This window comes from Tigriopus californicus, chromosome 7, assembly GCF_007210705.1.
Source record: "Tigriopus californicus strain San Diego chromosome 7, Tcal_SD_v2.1, whole genome shotgun sequence".
Classification (NCBI taxonomy): domain Eukaryota; kingdom Metazoa; phylum Arthropoda; class Copepoda; order Harpacticoida; family Harpacticidae; genus Tigriopus; species Tigriopus californicus.
Genome location: NC_081446.1, coordinates 12,757,791 through 12,781,951, shown reverse-complemented (window position 1 = coordinate 12,781,951; position 24,161 = coordinate 12,757,791). Strand labels below are relative to the sequence as shown.

Sequence of the window (24,161 nt, the reverse complement as noted above, 5' to 3'; positions counted from 1 at the left end):
GTCCTCGGTCCTCGGTGAGTACGTTCTTTACTCACTCACTCAGTCAGTCAGTGAGTCAGTCAGTGAGGAGGCCTGGGCGCATGTGGAAGGGACTGCAAAAGCAAAACACTCGTCGATTTGAGTCTTGAGCAGCCGCAAACGGAGTGAAGAACGAAAGAAGAATCACCACGAGAATCAGCAGCCCAACAACCACCAGAAGAACTACATAGGAGACGAGAGGGGGACGAAGAACTAAAAGAACAAGAAGAAAATAGCTCCACACACTCACTTACGTATCGTAGTGATCAATACTCTCAATCATACTTTGAGGGCTCCAAAGACGAGGGCGACCGAGAGAAGTGAGTATGTATGGGTGTGTATGTGGTGTGGGAGTGCGGGTGTGAAACCGGGAGGTATCACTAGTGAGTGGTGAATGGTGGATCCCACAATTCAGCTTGCCAGTGACTGAGAGCAGAAGAAAAATATGTGCAAAATTCGTGCTCAGAGTGCAGTTGTCACCTGGTCCAAGAATCTCGGAAAAGGTGAGGTTCCACTTCTTGAGTGCTCCGTGAATGGAGGATGCATTTTCAGAGAGGACCACATAAAAACCTCCAACTCCTTTAGAGCATTCACGTTGATAACAAAAACCACTTTGAGACTTGCTCACTTTTACGATGGCCTCCTTTGATACGAAATACGAAATAGCGCCTAACGGTGTGCCCATGTACGTAGTACACACGACGTTGCCACTCTTGCATGCATTTACAGATTTGTTCCCCGTCTCTGCCTGCAAAATGCATCTCTTGAGTAACCAGAGCTTCACTACTGCATACACAGTCAGCCTTTGAGTCGTCTTATGCCTACTGCAATCTCAGGTCCCTTGGAATGAGCTTCCCGTGTCGTTCATCTAAATCCACCTCGATCCCATCAAATTTCAAGTCCGCCAAAATTGGACCTGTCAAACTTTGTTGAACAAAGCCAAACCTGTCCGAAGGGGGGAAAGCGAAAGAAATACTAGTGCATTCCGGAATTCCACGCATAGCTGAGGAATTTCAAGAGCTTTAGCAGGATTTTTGTTCCCTCACTTTACACTTCTCGGTCCGAGGATTGAAATGTGAACGAAAAAAACAGATGCTCTCTTGCGTTCCTCGTGTTTTTTTTTTCATTTACATACACCTGAGGCGGATGACCTTTTGCTTGGCCCTGCTGCCAGACAGAAATCTGAGCGTTTAAAGCATTTGTCATATTTCAACGGATAGATTTATCACGTTTCCTTTTATTTTGATTGTGGCTTAAATCCTTGAAATTTGCTACAGTAAGGTGCACTTTCTTCCTCCAAAAGATTGGAATTATTTCTTTTTCGGCCCGGCATTGAAAGCTATATAACCATACATTCTGAATACTAATCTACTGTAGGTATGTTTTTATTAGTTTTAAAGCAAGCAGATTTATTGACACAGACGACTGGTTAACTTGAAGATGGAAAAGAAGTTTGCAGAGAAATGGCCAATTTCAATCATGCAATAAATGAAAAAAAAAAATCATCGCACAGTGGCGTGAAATCACTGTTTCCATTAATTGAAGAAACTGTTGTCTGCCTTAAGGGTTCCTTACCCTCTTAAGTAAATCTTATTTACAGCAGGACTGTAAAGTTTTTGTCTCATGTTAACACTTTGAATATCAATGAACTCCTTTACTGGCTTGCACGGCTTGAAGTAATGCGTTACAAATAACGCCATTACTTGTAACGTATTACATTTTGAGTAACGATACCGGTAACGCGTTACTTCTCTAAAACAGTGACTGTAATGGTAATGGAACGGATTTTCAGCCCTCCCTTTACCGTTGCTTTCTTTCGCAGGAGTCATTTGTTTCACGTCGTATTCACTAAACGTTAAAAAAATCGCATTAGCGGTTTTTCGCAGTTTTAGGTCCTCTTTTTCTGCAAAAGTAACGGGCAAAGGTAACGCATTAATTTTTCTAAAGAGTATCGGTATCGGTGACGCTTTGCATTTTCTAAAAAGTATCAGTAACGGTAACACGTTACTTTTTTCGGCAATGGTTCAAGCCCTGCGGGTTTGTTTTACTTGATCTCGCTTGTGTTCCACAATTTATCCAAATAAAGCGAAAAGTTAAAGCAATCTAGAGCTGGAAGTTATGGTGCTTCATAACAAAATGATTTTATTGCTGTGTTTAAAAAAGGCAACCTGTTCCGTTGCAGTGGCTTTGATTCTTATCACTGCATAAATACGGTATATCATCAAAATATAGATCCAAGGGCCTTCTTTCGCCTGAAATCGTTATGGTTTGGCTTTCATCTATCGCTTTATACTTTTGGCGATGTTGCCCATTTTCCAAGAAAAACATTTCCGATGAAGATTCACCATATCCATGCCAACTAAAAAAAGGGCATAACTACGCCAATATGCTTCGCCACAGCCTGATATCAACGTCTGGTTGGCGCAGAGACTCGCCCACTTTGAAGACGCTGATCTTGGCGTTACATTTGTCGGCAAGCACTACGGTTTTTGGACTTTATGGCAACAGAGTAGAGAATAATTAAATCCTTCTTATTGAAATGCTGGTCCAGCAACTAGTACGAGTAGAACTTTGAGATTCATTCAAATGAAAATGGCATTTATCTTTTTTTAGGTCGAATCCTCTGAAACCTCGATGTCAAACCAAGCACGAAAGTTTCAGTTGCGTCTTACTTTACGTATTGCTCTGAATCGAAATGCACCATTTGCAATCCTTCATGATTATGCCGTTCTTCTATCAGTGTTACTTCAAAGTTTCTTCTGAGAGACCTTGAGTGGGACCAGAATGAATGAAAGTCAATTAGGCCCTCGAAGGGTTGATGGCAAAAGAATAGGTGAACGAGTTCCCCATCAATCATGCACCATAATAAGTCTCATTGGGTTCCGAATACATATTCGGTCGCCTAAATACGAATCGGACTGCAATGCATGTATGCAGATAAATACAGCCTAAAGTCAGTCAAGCACGTCATTTATGGCCCAATTTTGTCCACAGAGGTTCCAACTAGCTGTGATGAAGTATTCACCGAAAGTATTCATCTTGATTTATGGGCTGACGAATTCACTCATCGTCGTCGACGTCGTCGTCGTCGTCATGATGATGTTGATGATCCTCATTTCTCGTCCCGTGGCTTTTGTTCCATGTTGGCTAATTTCTCGTTCCAGCTTTAATTGCCTTCAGGAAAAGCCAAAAAATAAACATGCATTCATCTCTCTAATGAACCTTCAGTGCGAGTGTGTTCCTCCTGTTCCACTCGTCGAATGTTCCACAATTCCTGGAGATTTTTGTTTAGAATTTGTTCCACGCTCTCACTCCTCCTCCCCGGGTCCGTCCGTTGGCCGTAGAGAGCTACCATTAGAGAATCAACCGCTGATCGTTATCGCCACTTTACTCAAACATTCTTCGACTGACGCTTATCCAGCCTTCTCACATTTGGCCGCGACCCTCCTTTGCTGTGCAGATTTGCCCAAGGATCCCTTCTTTCCACTTTTCGAGACATGTCGTCTAATCTAAAACAGACTCGATCCAGGTTGTGTGCTTCAGGAGGGTGGGGACAAGCAGGTTTTCACTCGTGCTTTTGTCGTCATAGAAGTGTACTGTGGTAGTGTTCCAAGTGTTCCAAGTGTTCCGTTCTTTTCTTGGGCTCATTCCCTCCCCTCATCCTATTCCATTCCCTATCACCTGACTATAATGCCTGTTTACAACAAAAGTTTGAAAGGAACACTCAGACAACAAGATTGATGTTGACGTAGGTAGGTAGGTTGCTAAATCTGGCAACACAAGAGAACATTGGGGATTGTTGTCATCATCGCGCGGAATATTTATTTATTCAAAGAAAATCCAGCCCGAGCCGAGGAATCCAATGCTTAAGGTGTTTTCTCGTGGATAATTGAGGTGGTTGGTGGTTTAATGGCAATGTGGGGTGTCGTTGGCAAAAGCCATCTATCAAGTATCCAAGATCGAGGAGTAGTCCTCACTCCTCACCACAAGGAGTTCCAACGCGTACAAGTTCCAGTGTCATAATCACAATGGGAAATTGCCCCTTTTCCCCTTGTCGAAGTCTTCAACGAAAGGACGGGCTTGATGACGATAGCTCAATTGGACGGCCGATCCTGCCTCACGTCCCGTTTTGTTCTTGTTTAAAAAAAAAAAGTAAACCAAACTCAATCCATGGTGTTCCCTTCATTGCAGATGGTGGACAGATAAAGGTGTGATCATTGCCGTCTTTGGGGGTCTGGTCTGGTTGGAGCCCAACGAAAGTGCATCATCAGGCTTGTTTGAGTCAGCATTGAGAAACAAGTACCTACATACGTACGTACGAAAGCACGAACGAACAAACGAACGAACGCGAAGAACCGAATGAACGAACGAACGGACCCACACACGTTCTCCACATATCCGCACACGTTCTCGCTGATAGTGATTTTGTATGACGAGAGAGGAATATATGTCTGAAAGCCAGCAGAAGATTCATTATTGAACATCTTCTCCTCCCTCTTCCCCTTCCAACAACTTCAAACGTGCTCCTTTCATACTACTTACTATTCCTCCTCCTCCCAGTACTACCCAAGAACTACTTCACTACTACGTAGACTACTACTAGAACTAGTACAACTTTGAATGTTGTATGTGAGCCAGGAACTTGAGAACACCCTCTTTGGGTGCGCAAACCGAACGAATAGAGGGTAAACGTGCATGCCAAGCCTCCGTCCCGTCGTGGTGGGCACGGACTTGAAAGCCCTGGCTCGCTCTTCCCGAGCTTTTTGGCCCATCCGAAACAAGACTATCCGAAGGAACATCCGATCTGTCTGAAGGTGAACAACAACAAGAAAAAGATGTGAGTGAGTGCAACAGTCTGGCGAATAAGGAAATTGTAGCTAGAGCATCATCACGATACATTCTGTTCAGAATTCTACCGAGGCAGTGGCAAAAGGCCGGCAACGAACCCGAAGAACTTTTGTGGTGGTCTAGGGTTCAGATTGGTGGACAAGTGCAAGAGTGAGTGATACAGCGTACACACTACGTCCAACGTCCAAGTTTGAACAAGAACCAAGAAGAGAGAGGATTGGTCGTACTTTGCCAAGGCCAACAAGCCTTCATACATCCCTCCAATCCTCGTCGCTCTTCAAATTCACGGTTGGATGAGTTTGGATTTAGATCACCCACCGTTCTTGCGTTTGGCGGCCTCCAAGACTGGATGATTTCTCTTGGCAGATCTGCTAGTGGGATCCAGGATCGAACTCTCATCACGACCCACACAGCCTTCTCCCCAATAGAGGACACGGACCTAGGTTTCCTTTTCTTCAATCCTCCCAAGGTTAACCCTTGGCTGTGGCAGCCTTGTCACCACTGCTACCACTTTCACTACCAAGCAATAACGTCAGATTGGAGCTCGAAAAAAAGTGCCTTGAAGCAGGAGAGCCGTCCCCAAGGGTGATACGTAGCAATTCCAGAAAACGAGTTTGTTGAAAATCCGTTTTCCAATTACTCTCCTTCCTTCCTGTGTCCTGGGATCGAGAAAGAAGGCTGTTCGGAGCACTGAAAAGAAGGCCAGACCAAAGGCATGGCGACGAGATCAGTTCTTCGATGGTGATCACTATCATCGTCATCATCATCATCATCCGCTTGCTCTTCGTTTCCATCGACGGCAGAAGCTCCCTCGCTGGATTGGGCGAATCCGCGTGTCTTTTCCATCCCCTCGTTTGCTACTGTCATTCGATCAAAAAAATTGATAACACCCAGCCAAGAGAGACACAGACAGAGGCAGAGACAGAGAGGAGCGAAATCTTGGGCCATATATCGTAGAAATTGCTACTCCCCTTCGGAAGAAGCGGAAGGAAGCGAAAAAAGAGAGAGTGATTTCTAATCCAATTCCCCACTTCTCTTCCGAACGGTTAGGCACCCTCAACCTGGACCGTTTTCTCGCAAGTCTAACACGAAGAGGCACTCACTAAACAGCTTCCTCGAGCCAGCAGAACCAGCAAAGCCGGCAGCACTAAAGAAGCAGCTCTTTTACATTTTCTTCCCCTTTATTTCTTCTGCCTCTTCTTGCGTCTATTCTTTTGCACCCCCTTCAGCCCGAGTTCTTTTTGAAGCAACCAAGAAAGTAAGCCTGCCAGCCAACAACCGAGACGAGGAGAACCATCGCGTTATTCTGCGTGAAGAGTTCCCCCGTGGTTCCTTTTCGGTCTCATTACTAAAAGTCAAGCCTGTGTTCGTTCCACTTTTCCGTGCCGTAAATGCCAGGAACAAAAATGCAAGTGTTCCTCATGCTCTTCAAGGATCCCGTCAATGGCAACACAAATGTCCTCAATAAAAGAGCCAAATTCGACCGCCAGTTCCACACCACAGTGACGGACGAAGACCGCCGAGATTATGAAATCCTGGCCTTAAGGTCGATGTGCTCGATCTTCGTGACAAGTCAGTGACTATTATTCGATTATTCGTGAAGGCCACAGTAAGATTCGCTTCTAGATTTCAAGCTCCAATAATCGGCAATAAATAAAAACGGAACGGCGACGGACAGAGGAGATCCATCAACGGGTGATGAAGGAGACGAGCAGATTATTTGGATCAATCATTTCCGCGTGGCAGTGTTGAAATAGGTGGAGCAATCCACAGTCTAGGGTACAGCAGAACGACGCGTTGAAAGAATACAGCCATATTCAACTCAGCATATTGTGTCCAATGTATGCCTCCTTATTGCCATTCCAAGACCCTTGGGGTCACCCAGTCCGATAACACGTGGTTGCAGCGCTCTCTCTCGCTCCCTCTCTCTCTCTCTCTCTCTCTCAACAAGGGAATGAATTCCGTTTTTGATGGTGATCGGTAATACAGACACAGTGAGAGTGATTCTTGACTGCCTTCAGGACCAGTGTTATAATATCGCCCAATCAACGTTCATCATTGTCGTGCCAGATTGTGCCTTAACCTTTATCGACGATCCTGTCGTCGTGGACAGCGCCGAGATGAACAGCAACGGCCAGTCCACGGCCTCCACACCCCGTACGGGTAGTGGAGGCGTGGCTCAGGCGGCCAATCTCGTGGGGCAAAACCTCAATCATAATGATTTGGGCGGCAGCACCACCACCGGGGGCTTCAGTGATGAGCTGGATGATCCCAATGCGCCCATCAATCAGGATTTCATGGTCAGCTTATTGGTGGATGCACGGGGAGGCGCCATGCATGGATGCAGATACAGTGGAGTGAAGGTAAGCCCGAGACGTGTGATTCTGGGTAACCCAATTATGGATCCACAACAAAGGTTTTGGAACAACGCAATTGGCTGGATTCATTTTGAACCTTCTCCAGGTTCAAGCCAAGAACTAGTCAGTGTAATTATGTGTGCACCCAACCCTGTAAGCTACTGCAATATTATCCCACATCACCATGGAACGTCACATTCTCATATCGTCGTTGGTTCAGCCATGCATTTCAAGCTCCCCAACTTCTTTTTGAAGCGAATGCCTTTTTCACTTCAAGCACGTTCCACTTCGGCGACGAGGTTGAGTTGATGGTAAGGAGTAGGANTATGGATCCCCAACGAAGGTTTTGGAACAACGCAATTGGCTGGATTCATTTTGAACCTTCTCCAGGTTCAAGCCAAGAACTAGTCAGTGTAATTATTTATACACACACACACACACATACATACCAGAGAGGCAAATGCCCTTGAACCTTGGGCGACTCAAAAGTTTCGGCTCTCGTGGTTCCTCGTCAAGCGACGTCTCTCACTCACATTATATCATACCATGTATGCACAGTGTAATCGCTTCAGCCTCGTCCTTCACACATACAGTGCTAGTGACAATGACTAGGGGTTTTATTGTTTTCTTCACTCGCGTTCTCGCGTTCCACGTTCTCTCCCCCACTCCCCCCACTTCCCCCTCACCACCAAGGAGAGAGTATGACTGTATTGCAGGACTATAGTACGAGGAGCAGTACCACCCACTACCCACCCAGATCTCGAAGAGACCCACCAGGCCTTCTCCCATTGTGGTATGTCAACATAGATCCTGGAAAGTTTGTCCATGCCCTACATATAGTACTTTGCTACTATCGATGAACGCCATGAACCAGCCTCCGCTAGGCCAGGCGCTCCTGTGTATTTTGAGCAAACAAATGGCCCTCCCCCCCTCTCATCGAACCAATATTTCTTCGAATTTTGCCTCCCTCAAGTCAGAAAGAAGAAGAAAAATCTGTGAAAGTCGTGGCAAGAAGAAGCTCTCTCTCTCTCTCTCTCGGTTTCTCTTCAGTAGAGCTCGGCTAGAGTGTTCCCCCTTCTCATTCTCCTCTCCAACGCTTCATTCTTTCTCCTTGCCCGATAAAACTCTAATTTATGGCCTCGAAAATCCGCCTCCTCTCGAATACTTTCTCCGGCTTCACATTAGAGTTGGCGAAAATTACCGATTCTGACCGGTTTTCGTCATGCATCCCTTGATAAGCTCAATGGCGCCCAACTTCAGCCATGACATCACCAAGGACTCACACCGTGATGAACTTTTCCAGCGAGTTGGACTTTTTCCGACTTACTTCAAGAGATATTTCACACATCCCTAGTAATGCAATTTCCTTGGATTCAAAAATGTGTGCTCGCTTTGGAGGGGAAAAAGGAGGTTTGACTCGGCTATTTAAATTGGAGTGTAGTTATGCTGCTGTAAACACATTTTTCCTGATCCAGTCTAGTGACGGTCTGGAACTTGGGATGGGTCATGAATCAAAGTGGAAGCTAAAAGAAGCCAGATGTTCCGTAAGAAAATCCTAGCCCCCATTGACGGCTAAGAATGCGGGTTCCACTTATCTACTACATGAGGTCAAAGGGGGCGAGTTGTGCTCGAGGATCCACGAGATTTGGCACCGATGGCTCATGAATCCATTTACCAAGTTTGAGGCCTCGTAAATTTTTCCGAATGGAGAAACTAACCCAACCTAAGATTGACTTTGGATTTTACTCTCGGAAGTTTGGTTGCCCCACAACATTCAGCAAGGTCGTTCGTACTTTCAGCCATTTGGTTCCACCCTTAGCATGACTGGCTGGTTCCTTAGGCCTTCGGGGGTTTCCTCATTTGAGCAAGGTCAACTATTTTGGGTCTCAAACATTTCTGCCCTCATGACTATTTCCTATTCCCACGCGAAGACTGAGTGCAAATAGTTTGGCAAGCAAAAAGGATCAAATAAATGCCCGGAGAATTTCTTGCATTTTGGGCCGAGGCAAAAACATTGGACGTCGGTCAAAAATGGCGTGCCAAACGGCATAGCTTCTCACCAGATAGACACACTAGATGTAGAAACCTCTCTTCTTTCCCATATATGTATGTACGCGTATATGGCTTTGAGAAAAATGTTGCAGTACAGCTCCGATGGATGCATTAACGATTTGTTGGTTCTCTACGTAGGTTTTGGACCTATCATTGGGATCACTCAATTCCACGGGAAGTCTGGAATCTTCCAGTCCATTTCGGAGCTTTTTCCAGGTTTGACTACGCTTGATGGAAGTCTTTGGCGCTTGGGTGGGTTTTTCTTGCGCGAGCAAGACAGGAAACTTTTCAGGCAATTTGGTTTGATTCGCCAAATAAATTCTTTCAAAGTCACATGGACCATGACAGAATACTTTGGAACAAAGTGAAAAGAACCAACAAAACATCAAATGAGATCCTCTGAGAGCTTTACTTCAGAGGTATTCTATTCAAATAGAAAACTATTAGGGTCTTGATTTTTCACATCCTTTATCTCAAACGTCGGTAAATCCTGAGTGGGTTAAAAGCAAAGATTTCCATGAAAATTAGAAGGAGCAAAGACTAGCCAATCGAGAGACGTAAGAACACCTTCATCTTTGAGATATTTCAATGTTTGGATATGAATGGAAGCAAAAAGTGCAAAGCATATTTGTAATTTTATATTTGTAAGGAATTGTAGAGTGCGTTTGTTATGGAGCTAAGTGGGATCTTAGTGACAAAACGAAAAGACCAATTCATTTGAAGCTTCACCAAGACGCTTCAAGAACACTTTTGTTTATGTGATACCTCCCACAAGAACATAATGACTGGTAAAGGTCAGAGCAATTTCAGGTTTGGCATCAGGAGCTTAATTGAGAAAACCTTTGTAGTTGACCTCGTAAGGGCCTAAAACTTGACTGATACTTCAAGGGCATGGCCAGACTAGTGATATTTTTGTCTAACCATGGTAAATATTTCTCATGGGACCTTATCATAATAGGAGCCCTGTACTTCAAAGGGCCACATATTCCTTGCTGCTCCAAAGCTTACATTAAATACCTTGGGCCCACTTGTTGCTAGCCATTGCTGTTTCTGGGTCAAATTTGTTATTTCAAAGCCCAATACTGCGGTAGGGATAAAAAAAATATGTAGAGATCCACAAGACACATAGTTTCAAGAACCACGAGACGTGTCTTGTGCGTATTCGTGTTTCGAATCTCTAATGGCTTTAATGTTATCACCGGAAATAATGAGAAACAACATTCACTTACAACATGGAAAGACTTCAAAAACATTGTTCATTCACATTGCCCACGCTTTCCCGCATTGGAGGCCTCACAATGGGGCCTCAGAGATGCGCAAGCTCTAGTCATATACCGTATGCCCTTGACAATGGGAGGACACTTTGGCAATAAAGCCCTTGAGAGATCTCACATTCCTGTCAGGAATAGCTTTGGCTCTTTATGTATCCCTTCAACGAGATATCAAGATGCTGAGGTCAGGGATAAATATACCATTTCCAACAATGTTGAGCATCAAGCCAACATTAAAAGATTCAAGTGCCTAAATAGGGCTGCTAAAAAATAAATTTCGTGACAGGCTGGATTCGAACCCACGCTCTTTGGAATGAAGGTCTATCGGATCATTTGGTGTTTCTTTAGGGTGCTTTAGACCACAAGGTTGTCAATTTGATTCCTGAATAGATTATGCAATTTTGTTTGCGCTGCTATACGTAAAATATGTGTCTTGACAGAGGCTGGATTGTACGAGTGCCCATGCAATAGCTAAGCCATGGTCAGTCTGTTTCTTAAATCAAAGCAAAGATTAAGAGCAGGATATTTCCACTGTCGAGTCTTTCCATCTAGGGTGGGCGTTTCCTTTTTGGGCAATTGCGCCCACTCCTGTTTAAAACTGTAAAAAGTGAGAAATTCTAAAATGGCAGAGCTCTTAACAAACTTGGCATTTTGGAACGAATCAGTGCTTATTGATAGTGTTGGAAGTAATATAAGTCATAACAAATTTTTTTTTATCTAATCGTGAGAAACGTAGGATAACTAGTTATTCAAAGGCTCTCTCGGTCCTTTTTGTCACTTCAAACAGAAAGCCGAAATGAATATTTTTCTTGGAAGGGTAATTAAAAATAGGGTTTTTAATAAACAAAGGAATGTATTCTTTTTTTAGGATATTGCTGAATCAAGTTCCGCGGTCATTAAGTTGATCTGACGAAAAATCAAATATGTAGTGTAGTTGTTAAAAGGGTTGTGATACTCGCTGGTTATTGAAGTATAGTGTATTTCCCAATCAAACACAAATCAATTTATAGTCAAACGCCAACGCATTCTTGTAATTAGCACATTCGCTACAGTAGTCAAATTGTACATATTTCAAGTTTGAAAATGTTATTCCCCACAGTTCTAAACTGGTTTCAATATACGAGATCCAATAGGGCAACTTATGGAACGACATAAGAGCAAAAGTAAAGGAAAAAACGACTTCATCGTTCGGACTAACCTGGATTGGCTGAAGCTTACATGTAACCTGGAAACGACTTTCGCAAGATTTAGAGTTAACCCCAAACCCTAGGTCTGGATGAAACTCAAGGAGTGACCGAACTTACAGACTGACCCGATTAATATGAGTCTTTGAAACCATTATTATGGTATATTACTCAAAGTGTATTCAGTTTTGCTCCAAACCAAAATACATTCAAGATTGTCAGTAGCTAGACTTGATTGGTACTTCAAAATGTATATTGCGGTCTTCATTGGTCGCAGGATTGTATGGCATGTTTTAGAGGAAGTTACCTTTGGGATCTTTGGAGATGAAGTACTTTCTCATGCTCTCTTACGGATGCTTGCATATTACCTAATGCAGTAAAGACGAGGAGTTCAATGAAAAGCAAGAAATTGCTTTGCCCCGTCTCCCGACGTCGGAAAATATTCCAGGTAAAAAAACCGCTTACGAAAAAATGGGCAAAGAACCACTTTCATGTCTGCATAAACTAGTATACTAGTATGGTCACTTGGTCTTCTCTTGGCTTGAACGATTCCAATATTTAAAAGCCTTACATGAGAGCAATGGTAAATAATTTATACCCAAATTGCCAACACCTAGGACACACTGAACTTCGAGAGTTATATGGACAAACTCTCTCATTTGAAAACTCGAGGAAGGTCCAACCAGGATCGATTGTTTTCCAATAAGAGCGATTTTGACCGGCTCGACTTAAAAGGCATGCTCGGAACATTTGTCGGGAGCTGTCCGAATAAGACGGCTCTGTCCCTGAACCACTGGAACATGAACGAGCTAAGTAAATTTTGAATAGAACAACACCATGTTTGCCCAGGATGGCCAGTTTTAAGGACAAGCTTGAGCTCGAGAAATAGTCGATCAAATCATACTAGGGTTGAGAATTGTTAATTCTGACACAAGTTGACGTATTGTAATATTCCGTTAGAAGGACTGCCCCCAGTGTGCTACCATAGTGTTATTCAACTTTCAGCTAGATTGAGTACCTGGATCAAAAGTAATGCCCTCTCAAAGCTCACTGCATAATTGATCAAAACAGTAGACAACAGTTAAGGCAGCTTTACACTAGGATGGAAAAACGAGATTGAACCCGGTTTGAGAATTGAAGTAGGACTATTGCTGGGGTGAGGTTTTGGTGGATGAGTCTTTTTGTTCGACTTGAGTACAGTGAAAGACTGGAGTCATCTGTTGGACTCAAGTTTTGTGCCGCATTAGCCCCATCCATGTTTCATTTGATCTTGCCAGGTCACAAAGGGTGGACCAAAAATGCTTAGGGACCTTTACAGTCGCCAATACCAGTTACTGTTGAAATCGCATTTCATGGAGGTCTCAATTTAACTGGGGGTCTTTCCAATTGTCGTCGGATACATCAATAGGCTTTGATTTCATTTAGAAACGGGACTAAAACGGTGATTTAGGCCTTCCCTTGGATCGGTTTTTACCCTCCATCCTTTCAAAGAGGCTAGTGCTGATCATTTCCAGCCATTATGCTCCAGTTTTCATTCATTGAAGTGCTCATAATTCAAGGTTATTGACATTTTAATTTAAGGATCGTGTAATAATTGGCTATTTTACGCTCAGTAACGGTTAAAACACCTTTCATTCACTCTCAACGAGTGCTTGGATGCTTCTGGTAACCACTGACATCAAATATATTTTGGAACTTTACACGAATTCCTTTCGCTCGTAATTCTTATTTACACAAGTCAAATTTGTTTGTTCGTCCTTATTGTATCACCAGGCTGGCCAGGTTTTTTTCAGCCAGCAATGCTAGCTCGTGCAAAATCAATGCTAAAAAAATGCTAATTGGAATTCGAAAATGCTAGAAAAATGCTACTCTTTTATAAGAAAAGCAAAGTATTCATGGTGCTCATAAAGAACTTCAGTTTCACAATTCAATTATATTTGGCACTCTTTGACAGGATATGTTCAGGCGACATCTTGAAAATTATACTTTTAGAAAAAAAACATTTGAAAAAGGCAAAAATCTAAAGAAAAACCTGGCAGTGAAAATTGATTCAGTTGCGTTTATGATATTCTCCTAATTTTGAACCCTGAGACTTAGAAGGGGACACCAAAAAGTGACAAGTTTTATTTGAGCAAAAATGTATTTTCAGGATTTGAACAAGGTTTTTTTTAACACAATTAAAATTGATCTTATCGGCAAAAAATGTTCATCTTGGGCGAGATTAGATCAAGAAAATAAGATAAAATGTTTTTTGATCGTGCATCATGCTTCAAAGCGGAAGAGCTGCAATAAGTTTCTTCATCCATAGAGCTCAATTGTTGTCAATCTCTTCTATTTTGATTTTTTTTGCTGTTTGTGAATCTTGTGATTTGGTTTACCTCAAATGTGGGGGGGAATACTTTTCGGAGAACAATGTCATTAACCAAAACATGTATGTTTGTTTGAATTTTATAGTGAAATTAACCCATACTTACATTTACTTAATGGTTGGTACTTCTTCTTTAAACACTCACTGACCATTTTAATCAATTGTTTAATTTGTGTTAGCCAACCCAAAATCTTTTGGTGGACCAAAAATCTGTTTACAAACAGAAATTAGGCTAAACCTCCTTTTGAATTGAGAAGCAATTAGAATAAATCATTTTGCATCCTTCATGTAAAGTAAACAGTGGAATTAGCTTTTTGGCTACAGCGTATCAATTTCATTCAACGGGAAAGGGATCCTATGAAAGAACATTGTTAACACCGCCAAATGTAGTTCACTTTCTTTTTTTCTTTTGCTTTTCTTCCTTTTTGGTCATGTTTTGAAATGATGAAGTCAAATAATGCTAGAAAAATGCTAAAATGCTAGACAAGATCTCACAATGCTTGGACTATGCAAATAATGCTAGTTTGGTGCTAAAATACAGAACAATGCTAATAAAAAATTGCAATGCTAGCGGCTTTGAATTAATGCTAATTTTCAAAAATTAGCATCAAAAAATGCTACCTGGTCAGCCTGTGTATCACCCATTTAGCTTAACCTCAACTTGGACTAGTGAAAGTTTGAATCATAAAAAAGAGGGGTGACGAGAATTCTTCTATATACAACCGCATTGAACTATAGCGTAAAACTTGTCATGTTCCTCCCTATAATTTTGAATGTCTATGGCAAGTGAATCTGCGTGGCTTGGACAGGGTGACTAAGATTTTTTCAATTTCTGGTTGGGAGGTTCAGTTCAATAGGTTCTAAATTTTCCGTTAAACTAATGGGGTACATTTGTCCAATGTTCCGCTGTCCATGCGTATTCTCAAAGATTGGCAAGGTGAACATGCTAAGTAAGTTTTGAATAGAACAACACCATGTTTGCCCAGGATGGCCAGTTTTAAGGACAAGTTTGAGCTCGAGAAATAGTCGATCAAATCATACTAGTCCCCTTTTGTCAACTTGAATTGCCTTACCAAACATGGTGCATACGTATTTTCAGACTATCATCGGCATCTCAATCCCCATTTTACCTCTTGACATGTTCCCAGGAATTATCCCATTAATTTTCGAAGCTTCTAGCTGACAACTGAAATTTGCACATACATGTGGCAATTTGAGGTGAGCTTTGAGCTCATTTTGATGTTTTTGAAATCATACCATCCCCCCCTCATCTAAGTATTGCCTAAATTTTAACTTTCCTGCTACTCATGAATTTCATTTGAGGAGAGAGCGCAATTTTGAGCGGTCTTTCTCGTTAGGTTTTAAGCTGGTGTGAAAACGAGGTCTTGCGGTCTTTTTCGAACCACGGCAAGGGACTTAATGCCCGTTACTTTTTGAATAGGGCTTGTCAAGTGAACGCGTTCATGAACAACTGACGTTATTCCATGGATTAAAATCGAAGACAACATGCCCAGCCAAATAGCACTGTGCATGCATTGAATTTGGACATTTTTTCATTTTACCTCCTTTTCTAAGCAAATCGCATTGTGGTACTGAACCAATTTGAGAAGCGTTTACCAAATTACATCAAACATGTTCATTTTGTTGGGTTTTGTAACACAGCTCACTCAAAATCATTTTATTATTGAAAAGTCAATAAGCGGATGATGCGAGTTGAATGTAACGTTTGTCTTAGTTCTCCTCCACACAATGCCCAAAATCAGGGTGCCGGACCACATTTTCCTTGAGATTCCCTCACTTGACATGACCTATTCAAATATATCTTGTTATTAGTAGATTATCTGTTCCACTAATACCTTAGCAAATCTGAGCCCAGTTTTTTAAGCAAAGGAGTGAATCTTGCATCGAGAAAAAATATCCAGCTTATGTCGTAAAGTACGATCTTTTCTCAAATTAACAATCGCTTCTTCGCTTCAAATTTGGTCTCTGGTCAGCTCTCGTTATTAGTAGATTATCTGTTCCACTAATACCTTAGCAAATCTGAGCCCAGTTTTTTAAGCAAAGGAGTGAATCTTGCATCGAGAAAAAAATATCCAGCTTATGTCGTAAAGTACGATCTTTTCTCAAATTAACAATCGCTTCTTCGCTTCAAATTTGGTCTCTGGTCAGCTATCGAATGCGCGGGAATTTTGTGAATGATTTTTTACGGACACTTCTATACTTCTTAATGTTTGCGCTATCTTTGAACAATTTCGATATTTGTAGTCGAACCCAGAGCTCTTGCTAGACCTTTAAGTAGTTACAAGTATGCTTGACCATATAAACCTTTAACAAGAGGATTGGACATGGCAATCGGCGAAGCTAGGCCTCTTTGTGAAACCAACATTTCAGCTCCCCAAATGACACAAGAAGTACTACCATAAATTAAGAAAAATTCATTTTAAAAAAGAAAAAATAGAGTTTTTTCGACAAAACATTGAGTTATATTCCTTTGAATGAAAATATTGAAAGTGTCTGGGTTATGTAGCAAAAAGTCTGGAGTGTTAAGAATAGGTAATCATGAATAAAGTAAAAGATGTGCAGTTTGGTCTCAAAGGATAGTAACTTACTGCCTGCTTCCATTTATGACTTGGTCAAAGAGCTGTGACAAAAAGAAAAATCGGCCTAGCTCTGCTCATGTCCACTCCTCTAGTTAAAGGTATCTCTGCATTGACCAACCCAACTCGGGAACCCAACAATAGAAATAAAAAGGAAGAGGAAAATGAATCGGTGCATTGAATTATATTTCACGTAATTGTACACCAAATGATACCTTAGTGACGCAGTGAGGATTGAGGTCTCGCAAGTGAGCTGGCAGACTTATTTTTTGAAACTTTTGAGATGCCCATTACTTCTTATTGAATCAACATTGATTGCAATTGTGCGTGTGAACAAACTTTTGCATTAATCGAATGAAATGAAATGTAAGGACATTTTACATATTGAAATATTGTTGTCGAATTGGACACAACCTCTGAATTAAGGACTGGACAATTCCTGTTTTCCAAGGTTTGTTTTTGTTGTGAACTCACCATGATCTATCAGCACTTGTTTCAACTTTCCAAGAGTCAGTCCAATTAGGCAATAATTGTTGATTAGTACGTAAAGCAAATTCAACTAAAAATTCGATGAGCCCATGGGTAACAGGTCAAAAGCGTAAAAATGTAATCGGTTTTGTTGAGGGAACAACTTTTCACTATATTATCGGTCAATCGCTCTCAAAGATCATGGGTGTGTCTAGAACAATAAAGAAAACACTAATAATATGCAAGGGCGCGGACTTCTAAAGATATGGACTGTGAATGGAAGCAAAAAAATTGTAGCTCCTAAACTTTTCACTTTATTTCAAATGAGCGCTTGACATACGACCGCAAGATCTTGTTAAAAAGATGAACTTGGCCAAATTTGAGCCTAAAACTATGCTTGGGAAACTCAAGTTGTGTTGTAAACATTATATAAGATTATATTTTCGGCCTGCTCTTGATCAGCTACATAAGCTTTTGTCAGCACAACTTTGAAACGAATCATTTTACAACTAAAGAATATAGAAATGACCTGCCTTTAATTGAAAAGACCTACGTTTCTTATCTTATTACATTGATTCCGAAAATGGCTCAGAGTTGCAATGAGGCCGATTTGACGGGAAGCTCGTTCACAGTCCATATTTTTAGAAGTTCGCGGCAAGGGCAAACCAAACTTGAAATTTAATTTCGCCTAAAAAGACATGACTTAAGGCTGTATGTATTCAATAACAGTTTTGCGTCAGGTGTTGATTCTACCTTAGAAACACCAAACACCTAACAACTAGAGGCACATGTTTTGCAGCTCATCTATACATTAACTAGCAACCCACTATTTGGCTTCTAATTTCTGATTTTATGGTCTCGGTTTTGCAAAATGTCACATGTGACTGGCATTTTCAGCTTTGATTGCTTTTAGCTGCAGTTTTGAAAACAGCGGTAGTTGTTATAGCTAAATTCATAAAAGCCAAACACGTGTGAACTACTTCAATCGTTGCTACGAGTACATAGCACCGGGTGCGCCACATTATCGTCTACACTTATTTGTTGAGCCGACAACCTCGTCGATGGGAGATCTGTCTTTTTTATACTTTAGACCTAGTTTGCATGTGATCATTACCAACCATTTCGAGCATATTGCCGGTCTAAATTTAAAAAGAGACAAAATAGTCTTTTAAAACATGGAAGAACTACGAAAGATTTTCGCCAAATTTGTCCCCAGGCTCAGGCTTTTTGTGGCAGTCAAAGGCGGTTAATTGAGAAATATAATTCTATGATATATAAGTTACAACTTTGATTTTGAAAGTTGAGCTTTCCAACTTATCATAAATGAGTACTACTTCATTAAGTCCATTAAGATCAATATGTAGATGATAATATGGCGCACCCAGTATGCGATTTAGAATGTTGAAAAGACAATCAAAAACATTAAGCATATGATGTCATAGGCCAAGGTGCAGTAATGGAAATGTTAAGGAAGGACAGGTTACTTTTTACTACTCTAAGGGTAGTGCCCTGTTATGAAAGGTCTCCTTGGTTTGATTCGCCTCCCCTTCCTATTTCAAGTAACTTCTGAACGATGTTGGATAACCAGGAAGACATTGGTCAAACAAAATGTCCAACGGAAAAACACAACGAGATTTACATATTTTCACCTAACACTCCAATTGAAAAAACATGTTTTGGCGTTTCAATGTCTTTTTTGCCAATGAAGATTTAAAACCAACCTTCATATCTGGGTAGCGAAGTCAAAGGTATTATGGCATCTCGTATATGGAAAATAAAGGAACGACAGAATTGTTGTGATGAAATGATAGTAGATGTGACGTCACTCCGTGTTTTACAAAAAGAGGGGAAATTCAATATATAGCGAAGAGACATCAGATGCACTTCCGAAAGAGGTTTTGATCTCTTGTGTCTCATAAACTTAAAAATACAATGCATATTAGGTGGTGTTGGGAGACAAGCTTTCACAGGAAAAGTATATTCTTACACCTGGTTTTAGGGAGCACGTTAGTAAATCAAACATAATTGGCAATCCCGAGTAGCATCTCGGTTTATAAAGAGCGGCCAACTGCAATCTCCCATCACAACCTATTATGTCAAGTGGCCGCATTTATCCTACAAATTAAAAATAAGTTTTAGACCCTTTTGCATGAAGTCTGTACAGAGGCCTTGATATGAACGCAGGACATCGTGGCAACCTTAAATGTGTCACTTGTTCCTAATTCTGTGCTCAAATTTTCGCATTCAATAGTCGTAAAGATCTGATGGTAAGCAGCCTTTCCTTAGTCTCATTGTTAACCCTCGAGTTGTCATTGAATACATGCTCTTGGTAACCGCTTCCAAATATGATAAAGTTAGGATGCACTTGCACAATGAGGGTAGATATTTTTCAATGAGCTCATTATGACTCTCTTCAAAGACCAAAGACCAATGTGGACACAACCATTGGCCTTGGCCAAATAAATGTACATGGTCCCTTTTTGGTTCGTTGGACCATTGTCGCAACATGGCCTCGAAAAAAGGGTGAGAACCTGGACCGCATTGGCCACAGTGGTCTTTCACAGGAAAAAACACGAAATGGACACGGACCCAGATGGTCAACTCTTTTCGAGGTTAATGAGAGGCTGGAATCGAAGTGAGGCTGTGATATTTGTTCACTTATTTGCACGGTTTTGAGAACACTTGGGTCTATCTATGTAAGACGCTCATGGTTCTTTTGTGGTAGAAAAATGTTGCATTGAGTGCTGATTGTGCTTTTACCCACAGCTGGGATCAAAGCATAAGAAAATCTAAAGTCTAAGCCTGTAGCACAGTTTCGACACTAAAGGCAAGGCACCAAACCAATCAAATCTGTAAAATCTATGACGTTGTCTAGAAGTTCAATTTGTTAGTAGAATTAGTCGACTTTCAAATTCCGGAACAGAGAAGTCGAGGACATTTCAGTGATGATTTAAAGAGGGACATAATGTCTTGAATTCATTTAAGCAGCTTCTCAGCTGAGTGAGTTAAGCCAACCATTTTCGTTTTTAACGAGGGAATAAATTAGTTAGTTGGCATTTTTCTTCGTTTTCTTGAACGGTCCAACGTGGTCCAACATTGAAATGCAGCTAGATCCCTTCCCTTTTCCGTCTTTTCTGGAACCAATGGATCGCAGGTTGAGGGAACCATTTATTTGTGGGCAATGTAACTCGCCTGATCGTGATCTGATCGTGGTCATCGGCCTTGACATGATGATCGATTTATTGGATTACTTTCTATTTCAGGTGACCATTCCACCACGAACTGCTCCGCAGCCGATGCGAATCACGTGTAGATATGTCAGAACCGAAAATTTGCTCTATCCACCCACTTTAAACGAGGGAGAAGGTAAGTTTCAGCGAGTCGTACCTCATAATCATAACTATATGTTGTCCATGTAGAAAGTATAACGAAAACTACTTCTGGCAAAGGCCATTTCAGCCTTTTTCCCTTGTTTTTCCAGTGGCTAACTGTTGGTTCTAAGCCAATTTTGAAATATTTCTCTCCTTTTGAAGAGCACATGTAGTTCTCATGTGACAAATTTAAAAGACGGAGGTTTTCTTTTGTTCTCTGGCATTGACAAATCATATCATCTGTACATAAAAACACGTATTGTTCCTCCTCGGAACATGCCATAAAACATGTATAAATCCCTCCCATCCGAGAAGTGGTTGCATTTCCCAGCTGACAGCAGTCCCTCGTCTCTTCTCTAGGCCTGGCCTCACGTGTCCTTCAAATGGGTCCAGTGGGCTCTCGCTTTCTTGGGCCTGTGCTTATTGAGGTACCTCATGTGGCCTCTCTACGCCATGGTGAACGAGAGACCGCTATACTTCGCTGTGATTCCGCCTCCAGAGGCAAATGGGTGGAGCACCCTCAAGAAGACTTCATGGAAAAAATCCTGAAGGTCTCTTTCGCTATTGAGCGATCTGGCTACATTAGATCATGGGTTGGGTTAATGTGCTCGAATATGTTGTCTATTCTAGGAGTCCTTGGCTGAGGAGTCGTTTTCGACGTCCGGAGGTCAATCTTCCCCTGTCTCTTCACCTTCCAGGGTGGTCCAGGAAACCGTCATGCCACAACAAATCGTCCGAATAGTCGCCTCAGATTTTCCCCAATACTTTGCCGTCATCTCCAGAGTCCGACAAGATATCAGACAAGTCGGTCCAGAGGGAGCCGTTCTTTCAGCTGCACTCTGCCCAAGGGCACGAGTTCAAATCCCGCCAAAGTAAGGAGGCTGTGGTAGTGGTACACAAACGAAGACTGGGAACAATGTGTTTGATCCGGGGCCCAAAAACTGTCGTCGAAGCTTAAAATGAAGCCCAAGTAAAGGACTCTCCTTAGTAGATGATTTTTGCCGGCTTAAGAGTTTTTGGGGAGTTGGTCCTTGGAAGCGATTGAGACAAAACAAAACGGAGCAAAAAAAGGCCAGCCTTTACGACGTGTTTACTCGTTTGAAAAAAAGAAATGTCCCCTCCCTTTGCTCGTTACACCAATGGTCCTAAAAGACAAAGGTTTTTAAGCAACGATAGCAAGCTGACTTGAAACTAAATGCCAGGACCATCCATAACCAATCTCAAAAAATGTGACACATTTCGCCATGACTATCAATCTAAAGGGTCGCTTTTATCACCAGTTCAAAGTTTCCAATAACGAACGACGGTCTCTTGAGAGGCGCAAATGCAGCAATTCCAGATATTCGACCAAACCTGAGCCTAATGAGATTGGTTTTTTTTTTTCACTCCTGTTTTCCTCCTCAGAGCCTTAACAAAAGAAACAGACATTGGCATCAGTGCTCAGAGAATAGAAGATGACATCGTTGAGGAGATTCTTGTGCAAGGGGGAGCGGTCAGTCCCATCGTAACGCTCGAACCCCGACGGCGAAAGTTCCACAAAGCCATCACTGTCAATATGCCCCTCCCTGAACGGTCACTTCGGACATTGAGAAATGGCCTTGAAGACACTTCCACATCAGCTGGGAGCTCGCGCAAGACGAGTTCCGAAAGCCTGAATAAGCTCAAAGGTAATTTCAGATATGGTCAATGTTCCATTTTGATCCTTCACTTCGAAGAGGCTGAAGCCTAGCCTCGAGAAGAGGGCCACCACCTCAGCTACTATGCCCGTGTATGACGGCATGGTTCATAAGAGATAAAACTTTGACTGTGATCCATGCTTCCGTGATGTCCACCCATGCAAAAGGGGAGACGAACCCCGTTGATGGGATAATAATGATAGTTTCCCAAGAAAAGAGGAAAAGCAGGCCATTTCCCGAGAATGTCGGCTCACGCAACTTTGTTTTATGTCACAGGAATATCCTCACTCACTCCGCCCCCTCCAGCCATTGTGCCAGATTCTCAAATTGAAACCTCTCTCAAGTTGGTGTGTTCCATGTCAGCCAATATGCATCGGTCATGCTGGGAGGATGTGACAATGGAAACGCCTCTCTCTTTTGCCAATGGATGTGTCCAGTTCACATCCATCATTTCCGCCTCCTTCTGGTTGATCAACTGTCCAAATTGGATGAGCCAGGATGCCATGACTTTGGTGGACCAACTCTACAAGGTGATTATTAGCTTTCCACATTTGTTTCAGTCCCATCCTTCGAAATGGAACATGCATTATCGTCAAAGAAACATGTCACTTCCTTTGGTATGCCAATGATCCGATTTGTGTTCTCTCTTCCAGGGGAACATGCGTGTTCCATACATAGCTCGATTCTTCATTTTTGCTCGCCGACATTCTTCGGATGAGGTCCAAGTTCGAATTCTGTGCCTGACCGAGCCTCACAAAGAGGACGTCACTCTTGAGGCTCAAGAGGAGTTTCGTGAGCTGTGCAAAAGTGATTTTGTAGAAATCTATCAGAAAGCCGAGATCGGGGTGAAGTTTGGCGGCAATATCGTTTTTAGTGATACCGACGATGGCCACCACACCAGTCCCGAAGACCGGCGTCTCCGATTCCGGCCGTTTTTCGAAGGTCGTGAATCGTACCTCGTGAAGCGAAGGAACAATAAGAATCCTTACCCAAAGGGTAAAGTGACTCTTTATACAGGGGTGGATAACTTGCTCTATGAGGCCAAGATTGACCTCACCAAGTTCTTGTAGACACAACAAGGTTTGGTCACTCATCCAATGCCATATCAAGAGTCTGACCGCTCCTTGAATAAATGTCAATGCTCGGAAGATTGCTGATACACTCCGTTCACCGATTTCGAGATTCTTGCCATCCTGACAACAGATACCAATTTGAAGATGAATCAAACTCAATCTAGGAGACCATGTGTAATTATGCTGAACTAGAATTGCCGGAAAGCACCCAAATATTGAATTGAGTTCAGTGATTCTATAATCAATGACGAAAATATACAATGACAAATCATCTTCCACTTTGTGTCCATAGTTACAATCAGGTTTGAAATTGAAGCTTGAGTCAATTGAGTCAATGGCCACCGTAAGTCGGTTTGGGAGTAGGAGAGTAGGATGTACAGATAATAGAACCATTCCAATCGCCTTCTTGAACCTTGTTGTTCCATTAGAGTGCCTAATAATACTGGCAAAATAACGGCTAACGGACTCGCTTGCTTTAATGTCAATTAAGGGACTAAGATACTCCCCGTCACAAAATGCAGTAACTGTTCTGTCCATTAGCATGTTATTGAATATCAATCACTGATTTGCTATTTGGCTAATTCAAACTAAAGAAAATGTTGTTTTCACTTTGAGCTTTGCGACTCAGAGGCATAATGTCTTTTGGTTTACTTTTTCAATAAAAACGTTTTCGTTCTATGATCTATGTCAATTGCTTCTAAAACTCAATTGATTAAATTTGCCTTTGTACAGGTTTCATATTTATTCAATTAACATAAAAATTACTCAATTTTCAGATATAATCTATTACAATTGCCTTTCCAATTGGAATTCAACAACTTTCACTTACATTCCATTTTAAATGTCCAGTAATTTGGTGACCATTATTGTTAATGCAA

At 41.8% G+C, this 24,161-nt stretch overlaps 1 protein-coding gene across 2 annotated transcripts; it reads left to right on the top strand.

Annotated features, from left to right (window-relative positions):
* The first annotated feature begins 73 nt into the window (after positions 1–73).
* On the top strand, positions 74–23,555 carry LOC131883726 (ankyrin-3-like). 2 transcript variants are annotated; one of them, XM_059231260.1, is made up of 8 exons: positions 74–338; positions 4,210–7,229; positions 20,427–20,529; positions 20,895–21,085; positions 21,165–21,406; positions 21,939–22,201; positions 22,487–22,740; positions 22,864–23,555. In XM_059231260.1, the coding sequence occupies exons 2-8, from the start codon at positions 6,837–6,839 to the stop codon at positions 23,278–23,280; spliced, it is 1,863 nt and encodes a 620-aa protein (XP_059087243.1). In that variant the 5' UTR covers positions 74–338; positions 4,210–6,836; the 3' UTR covers positions 23,281–23,555. The 2 variants fall into 2 exon arrangements, with proteins under 2 accessions (XP_059087243.1, XP_059087244.1); XM_059231261.1 differs by lacking the exon at positions 74–338 and adding an exon at positions 380–521.
* Positions 23,556–24,161: the final 606 nt, after the last annotated feature.

Coding starts and splice junctions, on each gene's coding strand:
- LOC131883726 (XM_059231260.1), top strand. CDS start 6,837: ATGGTGATCGGTAATACAGACACAGTGAGAGTGATTCTTGACTGCCTT. Junction 22,202..22,486: donor AAGCCTGAATAAGCTCAAAG/GTAATTTCAGAT, acceptor TTTATGTCACAG/GAATATCCTCACTCACTCCG. Junction 22,741..22,863: donor TGGTGGACCAACTCTACAAG/GTGATTATTAGC, acceptor TCTCTCTTCCAG/GGGAACATGCGTGTTCCATA.